A 20401-nucleotide genomic window follows, 5' to 3' on the forward strand; every position below is an offset into this window, starting at 1 on the left:
AGGAAGCTCGTGGTATTCTTCAAGTGATTGTGTTTGTTAGTGAAGAATGGTGGAAAGCAATTAGGGTTACCTGATCCGCCTGCGTTTTTCTACCCCAGCCTTGCAAAGCGTGGCAGCACCTGCTCAGGTTTCGCTGCCCTTCAGCGCGTGGCTCGAGGCTGCCGGACTTGGTGCCGGGAGTGTCTCCTGCAGGCAGCTTCCGAACTGAAGGGACACGAAGGCTTCAGTGGCAACTCAGGAGGGTGGAGGATTAAATGTTCTTGAAAAGCTATTTGCATAAAGCTTCGCAAAGGAGAGAATGAGTGCAAGGCTGTTCAAACTGAGCAGCGCAATCTGCATACCCTGACTCGCCTCATCTGTCTGCTTGGCCTGTGCCATGTGTGTTTAACAGGTAACATTTAATCTCTCCCTGTCGGGGAGATACGTGCGAGCTGTTCAGCCTCAGCAGACACGGGACAGCTGTCCTGTAAAGTTATGCAAGTAGAACGGGAGCTTACATTTCATGCCAGTTTCTCAGGAGGACGACCGAGGAGGTGCAGAAGCATCATGTCGCGGCCGTCCTGTCCGTCCTCGCTGGCTCGGCAGGCGCGGGGCAGAGGGTGGCCATCTCCTGTCTTGCACCACCCCAGTTCCTTTTGGGGTTGTGCCAGCCTCCCCAGGCTCGCGTCTTCTTTCAGCTTCGTGCTTCTCTGACTTACTGCCAGGCGTTAGCTCCCTACCGTACTGCTCACAAAGCAAAGCAGCCTCTGTAGAGGCGCGGTGCCGGCCTGCCGAGGCGGAGGCGCAGCAGGGGTTAAGGGCAGCCCGATCCCCGCCGGCTGCCTCAGGTGTGCGGGGCGAGGCGGGATTCCAGGCGGGAGCTCTTCTTGTGCCTATTTATTTATTTACTTAGTTTTCCGCGATAGATGTTATTTCTTACAGGAAAGGCCATCCGATCTGCTGCTGTAGTTTTTCGTTCTTTTTCTTTCTCTCTCTCTCTCTCTCTTTTTTTTTTTTTTCCTGCTGAGTCATTGCACAACTCAACAGTCATTTGTGTGGCATGCTTCCTGGAGCCTTGAGTCGGATTGCCACGTACCTTTCTTCTTTTCTCCTACGTTTAATGTAACTGCACTCGTTTCAAGCACTTCTGCGCAGCGGAACCCCTTTCCGATGGTCCCGTGGCTTCTCTCTGTGATCGGGGTGAGTGAGGCATGTCCTAATGGCAGAATGTGACCTGTGCTCAGTACGTTGTTATTCCTGTGATGATGTTAACATTTAAAGATTCCTTAAGACACTGCCTTACACGGAGGCAGCATGCAAATGCAGACACTTTATCTTGTAGCTGTGGGGACAAAAAACCTTGTTTGCTTTTGCTTTTTCATACATTCCACTGCTGGCGTCTGCTTAGGCAGTTTTAACGCCTTTCATATTTTTCATCCCCATAATACATTAGAAAGGGGTACTCTTTTTGTTCTTTGAATGTCTCTTCTGGCTTAGGTCATATACAAATATGTAGTTCATTTCCTCCCCCCCTTTATTCCTTTAAAATTGGGTTGGTATTTCAGGGACTTTCTTGGCCTGCCTGATGTAAAATTAAAGAGGTTACCTAAAACCACAGAATTACAAAGTGGTACAGCTAAAGTTTTTTGTTCTAAGGGTGAAAAATCACAGATGATGTTTTTTCACTTTTAAAATGCACTTGTTATTAGACACAGCTTGTTTTTGTAACACTTACATTTTGTTGTTCATAGTTTGTTTTTCAAATAAAAAAAGACACAGAAGTTTGACCTCTTTTTCCCCCAAAGTGTTTCAGGTGCATTTTTTTTTTTTTTTTTTTTTACTTACAACAACCAACAAACTGCTCTTTTTCCTGAGCTCTAGCACTCACAAAGGCCTTAGGGCGATGCTGCATGATGAAGCATTGCAGCACCCTGACAGCTCAGGTCCCCAGCTCCAGTGTTTGCAAAGCTGAGATAAATGTCCAAATTCTCTTCACACAGTGTGAAGAGATGCACATACACATGGGATGGGATCTGCAAAAGCCCACCCAGGCTTCACAGGACGGGAGGAGGTCAAAGTCAAAGTCTCTTGAGAGGAGTGAGTTAAGGTCTCGTTCATCCCCTCTTTCTGAAGCTACATCCCAGTGAAGATGAATCAAAATGGTGCTGTGGCTAGCTGAGCCATTTCCATCCCTGACACTTTTATTAGGCCAACAATAGTTCTCGTAGCTGTGCACTTTGCTGCTGGCCCAGTGGAAAGCTAGTTCTTTTCAAAATGCGTTTATTTCTCCTCCAGGGCAGTGTCAGTAGAGATGGGCGAGCATTTCTGCTGGCTTGGGGCAGGTATGGCAGCAGGCGGCTGGGAGCGATGCGGGGCTGCTTTTTGCAGAGCCCTTGCACGACTTCTTAGGCTGCTGTGGAAACCTCATGGCTGGATAGAAGTGCTGCCTTGAAGCCGTGCCAGATAGGTGCTTCGGTAATACTGATACCTGCCGCCCAGTGCTTCAGGGTTTAGTGATCCTACTAAGTCTTTCTTTTCCATGGGTTATTGCTTTCTCTCCCTCTGCTTTTTGAAAGAAGGTAATGGGGCAAGGGGAGGCGGAGGTGTTGCATCAGACCTTAGTGGTTAGAGCCGCCGGTTGGGAAACGGCAGACTTCAACGCTGTCCTGAGCCTCTGCAACTGAATTCCCTGCGAGAGTGCCCTAATTATCTGTTGCTGAGCGGGACTGGGCTGGGGGAGGCTCTCCATCACTTCTGCACCAAGCTAGAGCATCACGTGGCAGGGAATGGATGAGGGTAGACCGTGTGCGATCCTCTAGTCTGCTCAGGAGGGTGTTCTTCCTGTGCCCTGATTATTTTCCCCCAGGGCCTGATAGGGTGTTTTATATTTAGGGGCTTTGTGGCTAGGAGCTGCGAAACTGCAGTTATTTCCTGCTTTAGCCTCAGTCTTCCTCTGAAATATTGGACAAGTTATTTGAGCTGTCAGCCACTGTGGGTTTTTGGAAAATGGAGGTATTCTCTTTGCTCACCTCTTGTCTGCTTTGATGTAGATAGTCTTTGCTGTGACATTTTATAGTCTCCCGGCACAGTCAAGTACAGCTCTGAGCATAATTGGGGTCACTGGGCACTAGACAATAGTGTTTATGATCAGAAGTCTTCATAATACAGGCTAAACATGATATTTCAGCTTTATGTTCTTCTGAGTAGCCTTTAGAGTTAATGTCTTTGTTTTATGATGTACCATCTCTCAGTCTCTCCTCCAAAAAGTAAAATAAATCTAAATTAGACTGAAGCCTTGGCTAATTGTTCTTTCTCTATTCATCTCCGTGGCAGCAGGAAACCTAGCAGCAGGGTTTCCATTCACAGCAGACGTGTGCCAGCTCAAATGCTTTTGTACCAAAATTGCATATGTGGGTGTTGAAGGTAAAAATGATTGGGTAGTAGTGGTTGCAGCTGTATCCTTGAGAACTCCAGGCAGGGGAGATCAATGATCTCTTTCCTGCATGTCTTTTTTCCTGACTGAAAAAGATATTTAACAATTGCAAATCATTCCAAAAAGGCATAGGAAATGCTTTTTGATAATCAAAGACTGCATCAACCCTGGGTCTGTTTGCGGTGCTGACGTTGGCTCTGCGCAAGGTAGGAGTGGGAAGGGTACTCTGAACTACTGCGAGGCATTTTGATGCTTACAGCACTTTCATCTGATGGCCTGCGGGTACCGCGTCCCCTTGGCACTCCCGTCTTACTGCGCTGCTGCCACCGGCGTTTTCTCCTCTTGTGCATCAGAAATGCAGGTAGCAGATGGGTGGTCCAGGCAGATTTGTCCTGGTTGGAGCTTTTCTTTTCCACTCGTGTTAGCTTCAGAACGACCTGTTTATGATACACATCTCTCTGCTGCTGCAGAAATAATTACAGTATGGTTTTGCACATACGGCGCCCATATGACCCCCAGCTGGTCAGATCTGCCCTTGATGGCTTATTGTAGTCGCAGGCCTCCATTTAATTCCATTTAGCTCGTCAAGAACAATCCAATAGAAATAATAATGGTGCAGCGTGTTAGCAGTGATCTCTAGACACGGAAAGGGCTGAGCATTTCCCTCTTTTTTGCTGTTGATCCCGCTGACATGGAGCGACAGTAGAAGTACTGCTGTAAACACCATGCCAGGGCCACCAGTCAGTTAGGGCGAGTCATTAAAGGCAGAACAGCTGGAACTGCTCCTCGGTTGTTTGCTTATGCTTCTCTTTCATTCATTGTTTGGCTGATCAGGTTCTGGTGCCCCAGAGTTCATTCTTTTCCGTGCGAGTGTTCACTAGCAAGTCTTCTCTGCTGGTTAGATGGAAGGGCAGCTCCAGGTAGGTGACGGCTCCGTCTGAGTGCTTGGTTAGGGGAAGGATTTCCCTGCTGAGCAGCTAGCTGACTGGACAAGTTTTAACTGTTGTTTCATGTTACGAGCAGTTGTCATGTTAATAGCACGCGAGGCTAATTGTAACTGATTAGTTGATTGCATTTGTTCCTCATTTCACGTACTGAAAGCATCACTTTTCTAATAGATGCTTGTATTCGGAAGGATTAAATTTACCATGGCTTTGCGTTACCACTGCACTACAAATGAATGAGAGATCAGCCCAGGCAAGTGTCCTTGGATCTAGGTTTAGGTCATGCTTTGTAATCTTGGGGTAAACTTTTCTGCATTTGGATTACCTGTAAGCAGCTGGGTTTTATTGCTGATTGGTGCTGTGGCATTTAAAGATTAACAAAAATCGGGACTGCTTTTGCTGGGAAGCGAAGAAGACATGAGAGGAAGGCCTTGCTCAGGAGAAAGCATAATTTTAACGAGCAACAAACAGAAACAGGAGATGGCAGAGGAAGCGCAGGGACCACTCCTGACGTGCCAGGCGTTGACGAAGCTCAGTGGGGTGGCACCTGTCTCGCTGCCGTTCGGATGAGGGAGGTGAGAGGCTGTGGTCTGAGCCCCGCTGTGCCAGGGATGGGTCATTCGGACCGGGGAGGGAGGGAGAAGCAAAGCAGAGCATCCTGCTGCCACTGCACCCAGCGGTTTTTTGTTGGCAGCACTCACGTTCAGACGTCTCAGAGCAGCAGGAACGGCAGGAGCAGCCATCCTTTCCCATCTCTCTTCTGTGCTGAAACTTTAGAGCTGCTTTTAGGGATTTATTAATTGTAAATGAGAGGTTAGTACTTCTTTTCCCTAGAGACAGTTTTCTTTAATATCTTTATATTTGTTCCTGAATTGAACAAAAGGAAGCCAAGCCAGAGCTTGGTGATTTCCCAATTCCTTTTCTTACACTGAGCAAAAGTGATAAGAGAAAGCTATTCTTAAGGATTTTTTTCGTTGACTATCTCTGTGTTCTTCTGAAAGAAAATGCCAAGCACCTACTAAAACAATGTCTTTTATGCGTTGCCAAAGAAAAGAGTGGGTTTGTTCAGTAATATATGCATGCAAAAGCATGAGGATTCTGTGATTATTTTTATAAAGCTTTTTAATAACTAAGACCGTCGCTTAAAGCAGGTAGAAGCTGAACATCCCAAGAACTTGCTCTTTTCATACAGTGCTTAAAGAAATTCCAGTTATGCAAAACCTGAATGCAAATTATTAAAGCCCAATTCAACAGAGTTCTTAGGTGCACATTCCAGTCCCTTCCAGAGCACAAAGTCCATGTCTCTGCTCTTACCTGGTGCCTTGAGGTGGGTGCTGCTGAGCTGGGACCTGACACACAAGCAGGTGAGCCAGGAAGCAGTGAACGAAGCTGCCAAGAAATAGGACGGCAGAAGAGCAGAAAGAAGGGAAGGTGGGCCTGCTGACCCTCACTTGCTATTTTTTGCTTTGAAATTTAGAGATTTACTGAAGGTGGTTTAGGGTTGATCTTACAGCATGCCTACAGAAGTATCTTTTGTTTTCAGGAAAAAAAACACGACAGTACCAGGTTTTGGTTTATAGTGTGGCGTTGGCTTCTCCGGTCCCAACATCTCTCCTTGTGCCTCGATGGATGTTAAAAGCATCTCTGCAGTGGCCAGCTATTTGACACGTGCACCCTAAGGGAGGATGCCAAGGTCCTGCCGGGAGAGCCATCGTGGCTGGCTCCTCCACCTCGGTCACCTTGCCAGCCCCTGGGGGTGTGGGCGACAATGTGTGCGGGGCCCTGGGGGCGTCAAGTAAAGCACAGCATCTGTGTGTGTGCACATGTGTTGTTTCAGGGTTGCTGAGTAAATTAGGAAGACCTTCAGAGACAAGGCAGGCTGCCTGCTGTACCTGAAGATGTCCTTTTGCTAAGCTGGGAGCTGTCCTACCCAGGCTTGCCCCTTTGCCCACAGGTTTTAGATTCCAGGCGATCTGATCTGGGTCGTTTCTTTGGCAGCTCAGAAACTGTGGTTTAAATGCCCATGCAAATTAATGAACAAGGCAGATATTTTGAAGTCTGAAAACTCATTTAAATCCTCGCACAAAGAGAGCTTAACTGGCTGACTCTCTTGGAGCTTGTATTAAAAGCGCGTCCAGAGGGCTAAAGCAGGGCAGGAAACCAGCTTGTTTGTTATATGCTGGCCAACTGCTGGCCTCCTCTGCTTCACGCTGCAGAGATATATCAACGGTGGAAAAGCTAATGTGTCCGGTCTTGCTTTTTTAAAAATTAATCAGACAATGCTGAAGATATTGGTTTAAAACAGCCATTATTTCATTTTTAAAAAAATATGTATATTCTTGAAGGTTATTGCAAAAAAAAGGTTTATTTTTTTTCTTCAGAGCAAGTGATTTCTCTTCTGCCAGACAGCTGAGAATCTAATTCAACAGGTGGTAGTGCACACCAAGTGAGAAAGTGATTTTTCTTCTCAAAAAAAAAAAAGGTAGGAACAGAAACTCCAAAACTAAAAATATTCTTGAATTGTGGCCTTCTAAATTCCCTTTTATATAAGGAGCTGAGTAACAAGTGTTATAACAAGTGTTAGTGATCATGCACTTCATTCAACTCCAGCATAGTAAGTACACTGATCGTTTCTAGCTCAGCTTCCCTGAGTGTAGGTACGGTTTGGCCAGTCTGAATTTGCAATCTGTGAATTGGAAAAGCTAGAAATTCTGCTACTGTAAAGTATTTTAAAATGATCTCTCTACGTGTGGTTTATGTGATTTTGTTTTTGAAAAAAAATTGCAATTGAATTACTCCGTCTTTTTTGAATTGGATTACTCTGTCTTTGTAATAGCACCGCTCCTGTTCAGACCTGCTCTCGCATAGCTGGGTGATTTCCAGCCTTCTTTATTTGGGCACGTGCACACATTTTCCTGCAAAGCAGCCATTCCTGGAAGGGTCCGTATTTACTCACTAGTTTCACAGCACAATCGAACGAGTTTTTCTTAGTCAACTTCTGCTCACCTGCACTGACTGTTCTCAGACTCCTGCAGATCACAAGCTGAAAGCCACTGACCTGAACGTTTAGAGCTAGGCAACAGGGGCGTCTTTATTAGCACAGCTAGTAAGTACACCGAGTAGTTCAGAGAAACCGGCTTTGGTTTCTGCTGCCTAATATTTGAATGATAGCATGGGATTTTGAAAACATCCTTCTATTGTAATATCCTGGTTTTCTGTTAGTTTTTCTTACCCAGTGCCTTCCCAACCAAATGAACTTTGAGTTCCCAGTGATGAACTTCCCTCAGAAGTGCCAGTTGTAGCTTTCAACTTTGTAGAATCAATCCCAGTAAACGATACAGTTATGCCAGGTTTTCATTTTGTGGTCAAGAATTACATACAGTCCCATTTGTTTATTTATGAGGTGTGTTTTCAGCTGACCTTGTAGATTTTTTCTGTCTTCACTCCGTGTGAACCTCGAGACACACTTCAGAAATTTTATTTTGTATAATGCAGATAGACGTAATGTAATCAGCAAGGTGTTGACAATGCTGATTTAAAACATGGGAAATTAAATTCTCTTCAGGTCAGCGCTGTCAGCCTTCAATTCCCATCTCTCGTTTCATTGTCCCTGGGGCTCTTGAGCTATCACTACTTTCCATATTGCATGATTATTTTCTTCCTTTCCACTGTATTAGTTTTAATTTCATGGATACAGAGTTTGCTTGGAAAATTGGGTTGGCAGAGGGTGTGCGTTTTCTGTTTGTTTGTTTGTTTGCTTTTTGCCCATCTCTTGGATGTTAGTACATATCTTTCTTTGTGGTATAAGTTTGAGGCCAGAAATAAAGACATACCAAAGTTTTTCTCTGTGTTCCAACTTCTTGCCCCAGTGTTTATATGCTGTAGGTCAGGTCTTGGTTCTTGTTTCCTAGTTTTTCTGCTTTTCCTCATGGTGATAATAAATAAAACATATAATAAAAATATAAAATATCATATATATATACATATATATATAAATATATATATATATAGTAGCATTATGACTCCCGGTCTTGATCAAGTTATTTTTAAGCCCTTAGGCAGAGGTTCTCAAGGTATCTTTCCACTGACTCGCTGTTGTCATTCCCTTCCGTGCTGTGACTGGGCGTTAGGGGATCGAAGCCTGAAAGCTACTGGGTGGCACTGGGAGAGCCAGGGATGCTGCATCCAGGCTGTTATGCTAAGCCTTGAAGGGTTAACACGCTCAGCACTGGGCTGAGGATTTTTGCGCTGCAGCTCACCTGCACTGAATTCTTGAAGCCTGAAGTAAACCCAAATCTCATTTGTCTACAGAACAGCTGGCGAATTCTTGTGGCGGTGCCCACACGTGCTGGTTGCTGCTGCTGACCCTTGGACGTGCAGGGGTGCATCGCGATCCCGTTTCGGTTGCTCCCTGCCGTCTGTGTCTGCTTCTCTCCCCTTTCCCGAGCAGCACCCGGCGGCGGTGTCAGAGCTGAGGAGCTTACTGGAGACGAGGATGGCTGCCAGGAGCAAGGAGGACGAGCCGCGGGGATGTACAGTTGCCTGCAAGCATCACGAAGATTAATCCGCAGAGCGTTATTAGCACCCCTATAAAGCCTATCTTATTTGGGCTTTTTATGCAAATTATTTGAGTGGCGTAAATACCTATTTTTATCAGATAGTGTTTAAAGCTCATTAATTTTCAGTATAGTTTTGTGTCAGCAAAAACCTTATTTAAATTTGGCTTTTTGGGTAGAATTTATATCTCAGAAAACATCGCTTCCTGTGGATCTCTAAATCCTCTTGAATCATCACTTCCATAGGGCAGAGCTGTGCTTCTCCGTTGGCTGAGAAATCTCCAGGCACAACAACAGTGCTATATAAATAATAAATAAAGTAATAAATCAGTCATCATCTGCTCTCACCTCCTAAATTGAGGTCAGGAAGAAAAGTCACTTGAGGGAGAAGCGGCAGGGAAAGCTGAAATGCCTGTTGTCCCGTTGGGGGAGCACAACCTAAAGACCAGGCTTGGCATTTAATTTAAAAAATATATAGCGGGGCCGAAATGAGTGTCTGTCAAGCAGACAATTAACTGCCTGATATGAGGAGCCTGGCATTTAGAGTGCTTCATGCCTCCGTGCTACACGTGGCTTTCAAACCGTCAGGCATCCGTGGGAGCGATTTGTCAGCACCCAGAGGAGAGCTGTTGGTCTGCGCGGCACCAGCATCCCGATGACAGCCGAGCCCACGGCAGCCCCATTACTGCCACCGCCGAGGGCTGGCAGTGGGACGTGGCGCGTGGTGAAGAACCTGAGTAACGGGGACAAAAATCCTCGTAGGAGCCCCACCAGGTGTCGAAGTTTCTGTCCCTTTCTCCTCCCCGGTTTAATCTAAGTTCTTTCAGAAACCCGCTTTTTGTGGTTCTTTATCTCTTGCACAAAAACAAGTGTGCAAACACGTGGTGCTTGAGGATGTGGGACTCCTTCATATTCATAAGGCAAGCCTAGTGGAAGTAGTGATGCTTACAATATTATACGCACAGAGTGACTCGATTTTATGGACGCCTGTCTGAGTGTTACTTTTCCTACGGAGCACCCATGCCCACCTGTTTTTCCAGTGCTCCCTGCCCCGTGGGGCGCTGCTCCCCAGCAGGACCCGGTGCTCGGCACCTCGCGGCCGGGAGGTCGGTACCAGGTGTCTCAGTTCCTCGTAGGCAGGTACGGAAGTGCCACAAGTAGTGGAACCAACAAATTAGGTTTGAGAGCATGAGAAAGGGCATTGGATGCTTCCTTGATACGGCCGTACCGTGTACAAATGTACGAGCTCTGACTTGAAATTCATAAACTTGACCTACGGGAGAACTTCAACGGGTGGGTGTGAATGCGGGCCGTGCCTTTTGTGCAACGTCCTGTAAACATTTGTTCCAGTACATTTGATTCTCAATTTACAATGAAGAGGGATTCATTCATCTGAAGAGCGATTGCTTAATGGCCTCTGTACAGCCAGAACTTTATTAATATCCTGGTGTCAGAGTTCGTTTGAAGGGCATTCAGAGCGGCTAAACACGTGAAGAAATGGCACTCGAAATAAAACTGTATTTGTGTTGTTAGGGCTCGCATTACATTTTGTGGTGAATTTTTAGTCGTTTGCAGCTGCCCTGAAATAGCCAAATGTAGGCCTTGCGGAGCAGAGCAGGTTCTTTAATTTTTTGCCCATTAATGTTTATAAAATATGCGTCAGTGTAGGTGCTAGTGGGACTCGGGGGTTTCTACCCTCCCATGGAAAAGAATCCAGAAACAAGGTAATTAGTCCTGGTGCAGCCCGACGCGGGTGGTGACTCAGATACACGCATGCAGCGCTATTTATTTCCCCTGTAAATTAAAATAATGTCAGATACACAAAATGCATATGTGTCTATAAAAACGTGCGTACGAGTGTCCGTATCTATAATTTTCCAAGTACGTCGGGGGGGGGGGGCAGGGCAAAGAGCAGCGTCTGGCTGCTGGGAAGAGCTGCGCGGCTCCGCATCTTTGGTGATCCTTCGGTGCCTGCAGTCGGGAAAAGGGCTCGGGGCTCTGACATCCCTGGTTCTCCACTGTGAGGGCAGGGACCCCAGGACGCCTGGGTTGTCTCCTGGAGAGAAGGAGGCCGAGAGGTGACCTCGCTGCTCTCTGCAGCTTCCTGAGGCTGGGAGCAGAGAGGGAGGCACCAGCCTCTGCCGCTGGCTGCCGATGGATTGCGTGGATCAGCACAGAGCTGTGCCTGGGAAGGCTCAGACCAGGCATTAGGGGAAGTTTCTTTGCTGTGAGGGTGGCCAAACACTGGCACAGGCTTCCCGGTGAGGTGCCTGGTGCCCCAGTCAAGAGGCAGCTGGAGGACGCTCTCAGTAGGGTGCCTGAACTTCTGGGCAGCCCCACGCGGTCAGGCACTTGGGCTCTGCTTTTTAGCTCCCTCCCAGCTGAAATATGCTGGTCTAGTCTTGTCTATCCTTTCGGTAAGGTGTTTTTCTCCGTTTTGAAGCTGTTACGTATTTATTAGTAAAAAGAAATCATACAAGAGATGCTTTGTGTGTGCAGGGAAATCGGCAAACACTTAGACGCTTTTTTATTTTTTGTATTTTACTATCTTGAAGAAATTTCTATTTCTATGGCAGGGGAAAGCCTGCAAGAGAGCGTTACGCATTATATTACAGGAATTCAGCTGTATACTAAACGCGTTCTCATCTTGACACCATGTTCACACTTCCCAGCAAATTCAGCGTAAGCCGGCCTAAGCACAGAGCCTGTGCAGTACATGCGTCGTGTTTGTGTTCACGTGTTTTAAAATCTTAATTGCTGATCTCTGCCCTCCTGATTTGTAGCTTCTGCATGATAAACGTTCTGTAGAGCCCTGCGTGCCTTACGTTGAAGCCACCCGGCCCGGCAGGGTTGTGCTTCTTGTTACGGGGGGAGCCGGGTCTCCTGCGGGTCCCCAGTCTCCCAGGAGAGCTTGTTCCCTTCTGCCCACCTGGAACGACCGCGGGATGAATTGCTGCTGGAAGCACACGGCCGTCCGTACGGTAACACGCCTTCGGTCTCAAAGGTCGCCCCCGTGCTCCTCCGGTTATTGACTAGCCACACGTGGCAGTCAGCGCGTGAGTACGTCCCTCGCAGGGTGAAAGCGTGGAGCTGAGACCTGTTTCGGTGCCTCCTTCGGCTCCTTCCCGTCGTGGATTCTTCTGTCAGTAAGGGTCGGGAGTGTCGAGGGGAGCCCGGTCAGGTTTCTTGTGTTACTTGCGTGGTGTCTTTGGGCAGCCCTGTGTTCTGGCAACACGTCAGAAATTCAGAAAATTTGTTTGTCAGAAGGAAAGCGTTTTCTTTGGTGGGAAATGCTATTAAGAAACTAGATTTCTGATGAGAAATCTAGGAGGAATTGGCATAAGCCTGAGGAGCATGTAGTAAACTGATTTGTAATCCAAAGCGACCATAAAGATGTAAATTCAGTTCCATTATTTTCAAGTCTTTAAGCTGAGAAAGCAGGCATTTTGTAGGCTGTTTGTTTTAATGGTGGTCTAGAAAGGTGGGTCTTAATCATGTGCCCCCGCTTTTCATCCCATCGCGCTGTCTGACGGCTTTGGACTCAAGCTGCTGTGGGACGACGTGCTTAGATTCTTTTGGCACAGTTGCAGTGTTGCCAAACCCCAACATCCAGAGATCCTGGGGGAAGCCTTCCTGTGCCTGTTTCAAAATCACGATGTTGATACAAAAAAAATAGGATTTTTTAGCTTATCTCTTGTTTCTGGGTTGCACAATCTGGTTTCCAAAACTTTTCTCGGCAACCAGCAGGTTTCAACTTCCAGTTAAAATACGTGGCAAACGTCTCGTGCTGGAGCTGGGGCTGCGAGAAACACGCCAAGTCTCACTCTTGCTATGCAAAGGAGAGGTGAAAGAGCTGGGCTCTGGAAGCAGCACGTCTTCACGTTCACAAAAATTGAATTCTTTTCAAGAGGTGGGTTGTAAAGGTGCAAGTCTCCATCTGAGCCGGCATTGCACCTCTACGTCCTGAATCACGGCACCTTCGTGTACATTTTCTTTTCGTGCGTGTACACTTTCAGCACTTAGGCGTACTCGTTTCGTATCTCATTGGGGCGCCCTGCTGTCAGTGGGAGATGCTCATGGTGCGAAGGGCACGTGGGGCCCAGCAGCGTCAGCCTGAGACCGCTGGCTTTGCGGCCCATATTCCCTGGGTGTGTTTTCTGTCAGAGCAGAAACGTGCTCACAAAGCTAGGTGCCAAGTTATACGGATTATAACTTCGTAACTCAGCCCTCCTATTACCGTCAGCGGTAATTGCTTCGTTTGCGCGGCGCAGCGCAAAGGGGAGCCGAGCGCCTTGGCCCTGCCACTTCTGTCCTGGCGGCACACCGCGTTTAGGAGTTGCAGAACTCCAGATTTTTGTCTAAAGCAAAGGAAATTCCTTACAAGGCTTTCACCACGCTTGTTTTAGTCAAATGGTGCATAAATCAGCATGTGCTGATTAGCTGAACCAGCCCTGCTTTCCCATCCATGTATGCGTAGTGCTGAGTGTCGACGTGGTTACTCTGAATAAATAAATGGTCTACTAATAAAGTAAAAAGCTGCTTGAATCTTGTAATGAAACCACGACAGATACCACTAGGCCTTCCATAGGCCTTTGGTACGTCAGGTCTGTGCTGTTTTCCCCACAAAGGCACGTTTGTGTGGCCTGAAAAGCAATATAAAATGGCTCTCGGCTGTAACAGCAGAGTTGCCGTAAGGATAAGCAGAGAAGCTTTTATGGATACTTTCTGAATTTTAATTTTTAGCCTCTGATCTCTTTACAGGCTTGAAATACACTTCACAGGGTGTTCAATATACAGCTCCTTATCTGGAGAAAAGTTTACCTTGATCAGATGAGATTGATTTGAGCCCATCCCTGCAGAGCTGGGGCAGCTGAAGGCGCTCGCCCTTGCAGATGGGATCAGTAAGAAGGACGAGAGCTGCTGGCTCAGGCTTGGGTCACGCATTCAGGCTAAGATACGGGAACAGCAGGCTCTGTTTCAGGCCAAACCATCCAGCGACAACTAAGAAATCAAGTGTGTGTATTTCTGACTAGGCTAACGGAGTTTGCCTGGGCGGTATAAGCAGTTTGTTGAAAGGGACTGAAGATTACTCCTCGGTGTTTTTCAGTGTTTGAAGATTTGTGAATCGTGCAGTGATTAAACAAAATTATATGTTGATTGGCTGGGAAGTGCAGATATCTCTTCACCAGATTTATACTCTTATCTCCTTTGTATAAAAAGGAAGTAAGAGAAACTTGAGAAGTCTGCAAGGTTTCTGGTTTTATAAAAGCATTTATATTGTCATATAAGCAACATAACTGAACTGAGTACCAGAGCAGACCTTATGTAAGATTAATGAGCAATTTTCACCAACTATCAAACCTCTCTGTCCTCCTTTTCAGAATGATGAAGTCCTCTGTACATACAGAAGAAGATGACTTTGTGCCAGAGCTTCAGAGAAGCATCCATCCCCGGGAGAGGCCGGACTGGGAGGAGACTCTCAGCGCTATGGTAAAACACCTTGCTGCGTTTTCTGTGTGCATTATTTTCGGTTCTGAATAACCTACCCTGCTGGCTCTTGTATTTACTAGTTCTGCTTTGATTCTTACTCCCTGAATTTCAAATTTTTAAATGGATTGCACAGTAGTTTCAAGAAGACCAAAATACTTCCCTTCCTCTGGCACTTTGTCAAGGAGAGAGAGAAGGAGCATGCATAACGCTTCTGCCCTATTAGTATGTGCCCCAAAGCAGGTCTAGTAACCAATTAAAAGGTCCATAATGTCACAACGATTTTCAGTCTGCATTAACCTCTTTTTCAGTAAGATTTTTGAGCATGAAGGGAACTTCTTGTAAGAACATGCTCTTTGAAGCATGCATCATTGTGGAAAAATATGGTTTTAGCAAAACGCTGGCTAAGTCTACAGAAATAAAATGTCAGCCTGAAAGCTTACCTGCCATCACATGGAAAGGAATTGCAGAAAAGCAGCCACAGCAGTGGGGTTCTCATGCCTAATCAAAACGGCACAAGTGGCAGTGGGCCCCAGACAACTGTATCACCCTGATTTGTTTTCTTTTTAAATGAATGAGCAGAGTACCTGCAGTTCCACTTTTCCCAAATCCTCTAGAATTTCCTGCGCTTGGACTGTCGGTTGTTATTTTCTTAGTGGTCAAATAAGGTGGTTTTGTGAAGTTATCTTACCTCGCAGAAGCTTGACCTACCTTGTTTTGGTATAGGAGCATCTGGAATTTATATCTTGCTTGTTATTCTCAGATTTTTTTAATTGCCTCATTAGCATACTAAGCTGATGAGGAAATTGCATTCTGCGACTGACCTCGGACAGGGAGAAGGTCTGAATATTTCAGGGTGGGGTCGCTGCTCTCGTGGGGGCAGTCCAGCTGCACGGCTAAAATTACTTACTGAGATGGGAGACCAGTGACAGGTTTTCCCTTGCACCAGATCATGTGGCAGTGGCAGGGCATCAGCCTGGAAAAGCCATATGTTCGCTGCTCCCAGCAGTGCAGCAGCAGCGTGAGAGATGGGCTGGGCTCCGCTGCACTGCAGCACGGCCGCGGCCATCCGAGCTGTGGGGCTGGCGGCTGCAGAGAAGCCCAGGTGCTGGGCTGCCTGGCTCGCTTCGAAGCTTGGTTACTGGGGGTGAGATCAGAGGCCTTTGTGGATAAAACCCCAACTTCTGGGGAGGATATGGGGGGAGAAAGAATTTTCACTGTTGGTCAGTAAATATTTGATGTGTGTTCCTTATCCCTTTGGAATTGCAGGGCTGATGAAAAACATTTGGGTTGTTTCACTGCCCTGTTACTGTACGTGGCCGGTGTCCCTAGGACTTTCATACAGACCTGTGATGACATTCTGTAGTCCTTAATGCATCTTAATGACTATTGTTATTACCAGCAACATTTAATTTGGAAGTGTAAGTTGTTTTGTCGTGGTTTAATGTTAACAGTACAGTGAAACAAAGGACAGTAATTCCATCTTGCTTATCTTGAAACGTAGCAGCAGACACATTCCTTTAGGTTGTCTTAGAAATTTCAGGCGGTAACATAAGGCCCATACTCCTGTAGAAGATCTGAGTAGCAAGTTTTTCTTCGTCTAGGAGCGTTGACCTTGTCACATATGCACTTGCGCTTTCTGTAGCACCACCTTTCCGAATAACCTTTGAAAGGAAGGATGCGAGGTACCCTGAGCTTACACAGTGCCCGACAGTGAGAGAGCACGCGTTTCAACCTCACTTTCCTTCAGCGGCTGAACAAACCTTCCAAGGATGTGGTTCAAGTGAATCAATGCTATTCATGAAGCCACAGGAGAACAAGAAGACGAAGGAAGCAAGCAGGACATTCAAAACCCACTGAAACAAGAGTGTTCTTCTGGATGGATTATTTAAAGTTTAAATCACCATTAATATTTGGCTGGTCACGTAAAATAGATGTGGGGTTAAATGTTCATTACACAGCATTCAGGAAATGTGTACCCTCCTTACAAGCCTGGCATTTATTTTAATTGTAAATGAGACAACAAAGTTCAGTTCTGTGTTTTACTGTTTTAAACCCCATGTAATACAATTAAAACATTTTGTTTCAAACTTTATTTTTAGACCAAAAAAACAAAAACAAACAAAAAGAGAACTCAGGCCTCACTAGTGTTTTTCTCTGCTGATATTTTCTCCGCTTGTTGTTCTGCTTGACTCTGTCCTTATCCATAGCTAATTTAGACTTCTTGCAATTGTCACCTCCTAGGTATCTTTTTCCTCTATATGCAGATATTTTTTCCTTCCCTCTGCCTCGGCCAGCAGTTCCCGTTGGTGCCGCCTGTTCGGGAGCCCTGTCTGTTCTGATCAGCGTTATTCAGGCACCAGCCTCAGAGCATGGTGCTCCTCAGCGCCCTAAAGCCAGGACTCCTGTGCGGATCACTGCTTGACACCGTGGTGTCTGTAACCTCGAGGTGTGTCTCAGGAGTGTGGCTCTCCAATTCAGTCTCCACCTGTAACACAAGTTAGCTGGCATACCTCATTTATTCTGGTGTTTGTTCGTGTGGGTTTTTTTGTTTGTTTTTTGTTTTCCTACTGATGGTTTATAATGGAGGACAGGTTCACCTGCTCCGGCTCGATGCTTTCCCTCTTCTCATCAGGACTGCTGTCCTCACGTACACTGTTGGGTGTTCAACCCCCGTAGGTGCACAACGCATAGAAACTCCTGTGCCCGCTGACTGTTGGACGGGTGCACACACAGGTCGTGCGCTGCTCCTGCAACTTTCTGCAAGACCCTGCAACTGCCGTCAGCGCCAGCCTGCTGAGGAGGGCGGCTGCAGAGCCAACCTTGCTGCAGCAGGCATCCTGGGGAAACGCACAGCTCTGCTGGGGTCAGAACACCCTGAGCTGGAAGGCACCCACGAGGATCGCTGGGTACAGCTCGTGGAGAGCTGAGCTGAGGAGCTGAGCGTAATTTCGGTCTCTGGCAAACTCCCCGTTGGCTGCTGGCGGTTAGGTAACTTCAATTTCTGACAGGAAGAGTTGTTCGCGGAGGAGGTGGCATTCCAAATGTTTTCCTGTTCCTCTTCAACACTGCAGTCCTGGAGAACTTGTGCTACTATATTTGCATTGGGGTATTTTTTTTTTAAATTAAGATGGAAATTTAGTCTCACTTTCGTTCACTGAGAGCTCAGTAATTATTAGAAAATGGTCATTGCGGTCTTGCAAGGTTGCATTTGTGTCTGGCAAACAAATGAGAATTTCTTTTAATGTTATAAAATGCCTGCTTGCAGCTATGACAAAGGGTTAGCCCAGCCTGCCCCCCTCCGCCCCCTACTCATACACAATTTACTCTTGTAGCATTATTGGTAAGGGGGAGATTCTTGAAAAAAAAATCCCTTTGGTTGGATGTTTTGTGTTGTTGTTTTTTTTTTTGTTGGTTATGGGTTTTTTTTTGCTTGTTTTTGTTAAGAGGTACAGATTAACATTTTTTAGTAGTTTTATTGACTGGGGTGATCATTAAGACAATAAAACTGTGAGGCAGTAAGTACCTGTCGCTGAGAAAATAGTAGAATGTGGTTGCAAATCACCTGGGAGTGTTGCACTAAATTCTCTTTCTGTGTACATGTATTTATCTGCATTTGGGGGAAAAAACAAACAAACAAACAAAAAAACAACAGTGGGAAACAAGATATGTACCCTCTACTTTTTTTCCTTCTGGTGGGCACTTTCATTATAGGGGAAGAAGAAGAGTGGCTTTACGGACCATCTAGCAAAAGCACCAGCTGCCAGCAGTGAAGAAGTTAGAAAACTCCATGTTCTCATAGTGACAAGGGAAGAACGTTCCCTTCATGTTTCCAGTTGAGCTCTGTGCATTTTCAATAGCTGTTAGCACAAATTCTGAGCATAGGAAAGTCAAACTAAATATTTGCGTTAAAAAAAAAAGAAAAGAATTTCAATAAACGGAGTCCATACAAAAAGCAAATGACTGTTAAAGGGTGTGTGGGGGTGTGTGGGTGTGTGTAGTGTATTATTTCATAAGATGTTAGGGAAGGTATTGCTATGGCCCTGCTTTTGCAGGATGTTCTGTCAGGGGAGGTCTTTGTCCTGAAGAGAAGCTGTTCAACCCAGCCAGAAGGGCTGGGGCCATTGCATTGTGCTGGAACAAGAGGCTGTTCCTTTCATTCTGCTAACCATTGATTCATTTTTTAGAACATGTCCTGTTGCACAGCTCTATGCCAGCAATATAAAAATTTAACAGTCCAGGTACCTGCATAAAAGAGATTTAGAGGAGGATAAACAAGAAAATTCAGGTCTGAGATTTGCTGCACAGTGATTTGGTACGGTGAGGCATAGGGCTAGGTAATAAAGGTACTTGTACTTAGGATTTGTGCTTACAGTGTTCCTTTTACTTTGTGGTCCTCTGAATATATTTCAGATGGGTAAAAAACCCTCGCTAGCTCATGTTTACTGTGTTAAATGAATCAAATTTCCATTTTCATCATCTGCCTTGTGTCCAGTCAGAAGCTAATATTGACAGGATGCTCTCATTCTAGGGGGTTCAACACTGTCATGCTCTGCCTTTTGTTTAAGCGGTGCATCTACTATATTTGTCTTTCTCCTGACCCTGTTAATGCTGAAACTTCTCTCCTTACTCTCGTTCTTCATTGTGCATTCTTGGCAGCCTCAGGTTTGGTCTTTTCCCATAGTAGGCTGCTCACATGCTGTGTGAGTTTCTCAGAGTTGCGCAACAAACTTCATTTCTGGTTGGTAGTTGCTTAAGTTGCACACTTCGGGTTTTCTCGTTGCTTGCTCTGGGTAACGGAGGCTGTAAAGGCTTGGGGAAGTTGGACGTGGCTGTGTTGTTCTCTGGTCTCCATTGCTTCCCCTTGTAGACAGCTGGAGACCCAACCGGGTGCAAGGCTTTGTCGCGTGCGGTGACTTTCATATTCTGCCAGGTGAGTAGTGCTGAGACCAGCAGCAATAGAGCCTGGAAACGTCTGACGCGACAGACAGACCCGTGAGGCTCATTCATTTCTCTCCTGAACTTTGCCTTTGTACATGGTTTTGTACTTTGGGAAAAGGTGATTTATGCATTCACGGTTAGATGAACATACCCAAGTCGTCCCTGCCCTCCCTCTCCCCCCTTTTATCTGCAATATGCTTGGAAGTGCTTATTATTAATTTATATAAGTGCTTTGTTTCCAAAGCCACTTTTTAACAAGAAGTAAACTAAAGGTCTTTCTAAATATATAGAGGTCGAACGTCCTCCCATAACATGAATATTAGGTAGGACAGAAACTCTGTTTTTAATAGTTCTGTCATTGTCAGTTAATTCTGGGCACCTGAGTAGCTTCAGTCCTTTGTACTTCTTCGATTGTTTTTTCTATGTTTATCATCTGTACTTTCATCTGTTTTTCTTGTTTGTGGTTTTGCAGAAAGGCAAGTGATTTTCTGTTGAAGATTTGGTTTGTCTGGGTACTTTTGGTGGTTCTCGAAACTTCATAGTAGTTAACGAAATCCCATGCTGTAAAATGTGAGAACCAGACTGAGATGCAACACTGGGCAGACAGACTTTGTAGGAGTTAAATAATAAGACAGCTGCTTGACCACTCCTCAAGGACTGCTGTATTTTGTGTCAACCCCCATTTATTAATTTATTAATATTAGCCCCGCTGTTTCTCTCATGTCTCAGCCTCCAAGTCCCACCGCGCTGCTGGCCTGCCGCGTAACCTTCACACACGCCGGTTTTCTCAGTTTGGAAAACGCAGTCGATGACAGTGACTTTGTAAAATGCTTGTGAGCTGTAGGGATGAAAAGCCGTATTTGAGCCAAGTAATATTGCAGCATATGGATTTTCTAATGTTTCTCTGAGCCAGTTATGTTACTGTCGAGGAAAGGAGCATCTTTCCTTGTCGGGCACTGAAAAGTGCTGTTTCTATGCTAGGAGAAATGAAGTTGTGAAAAAAACTTTAGATAAGGTTTCTCACACAAACCTACAAAACAGCTGTCCTCAGCCTGTCATTA

At 45.8% G+C, this 20401-nt stretch overlaps 1 protein-coding gene across 11 annotated transcripts in view; it reads left to right on the plus strand.

The window, feature by feature from the left end:
• Positions 1-20401, plus strand: part of ARHGAP32 (Rho GTPase activating protein 32) — a 262161-nt gene that overhangs the window by 86582 nt on the left and 155178 nt on the right. For 10 of the 11 annotated variants that reach the window (XM_066981261.1, XM_066981262.1, XM_066981264.1 and 7 more), the window contains one exon: positions 14294-14402. In XM_066981261.1, the coding sequence (XP_066837362.1) occupies positions 14294-14402 (109 nt within the window). Of the gene's footprint in view, positions 1-1034; positions 1180-14293; positions 14403-20401 lie in introns of those variants that run through there. The other variant, XM_066981266.1, reaches the window with a different exon arrangement.

Source organism: Anser cygnoides, chromosome 21, assembly GCF_040182565.1.
Source record: "Anser cygnoides isolate HZ-2024a breed goose chromosome 21, Taihu_goose_T2T_genome, whole genome shotgun sequence".
Taxonomy (NCBI): Eukaryota; Metazoa; Chordata; class Aves; order Anseriformes; family Anatidae; genus Anser; species Anser cygnoides.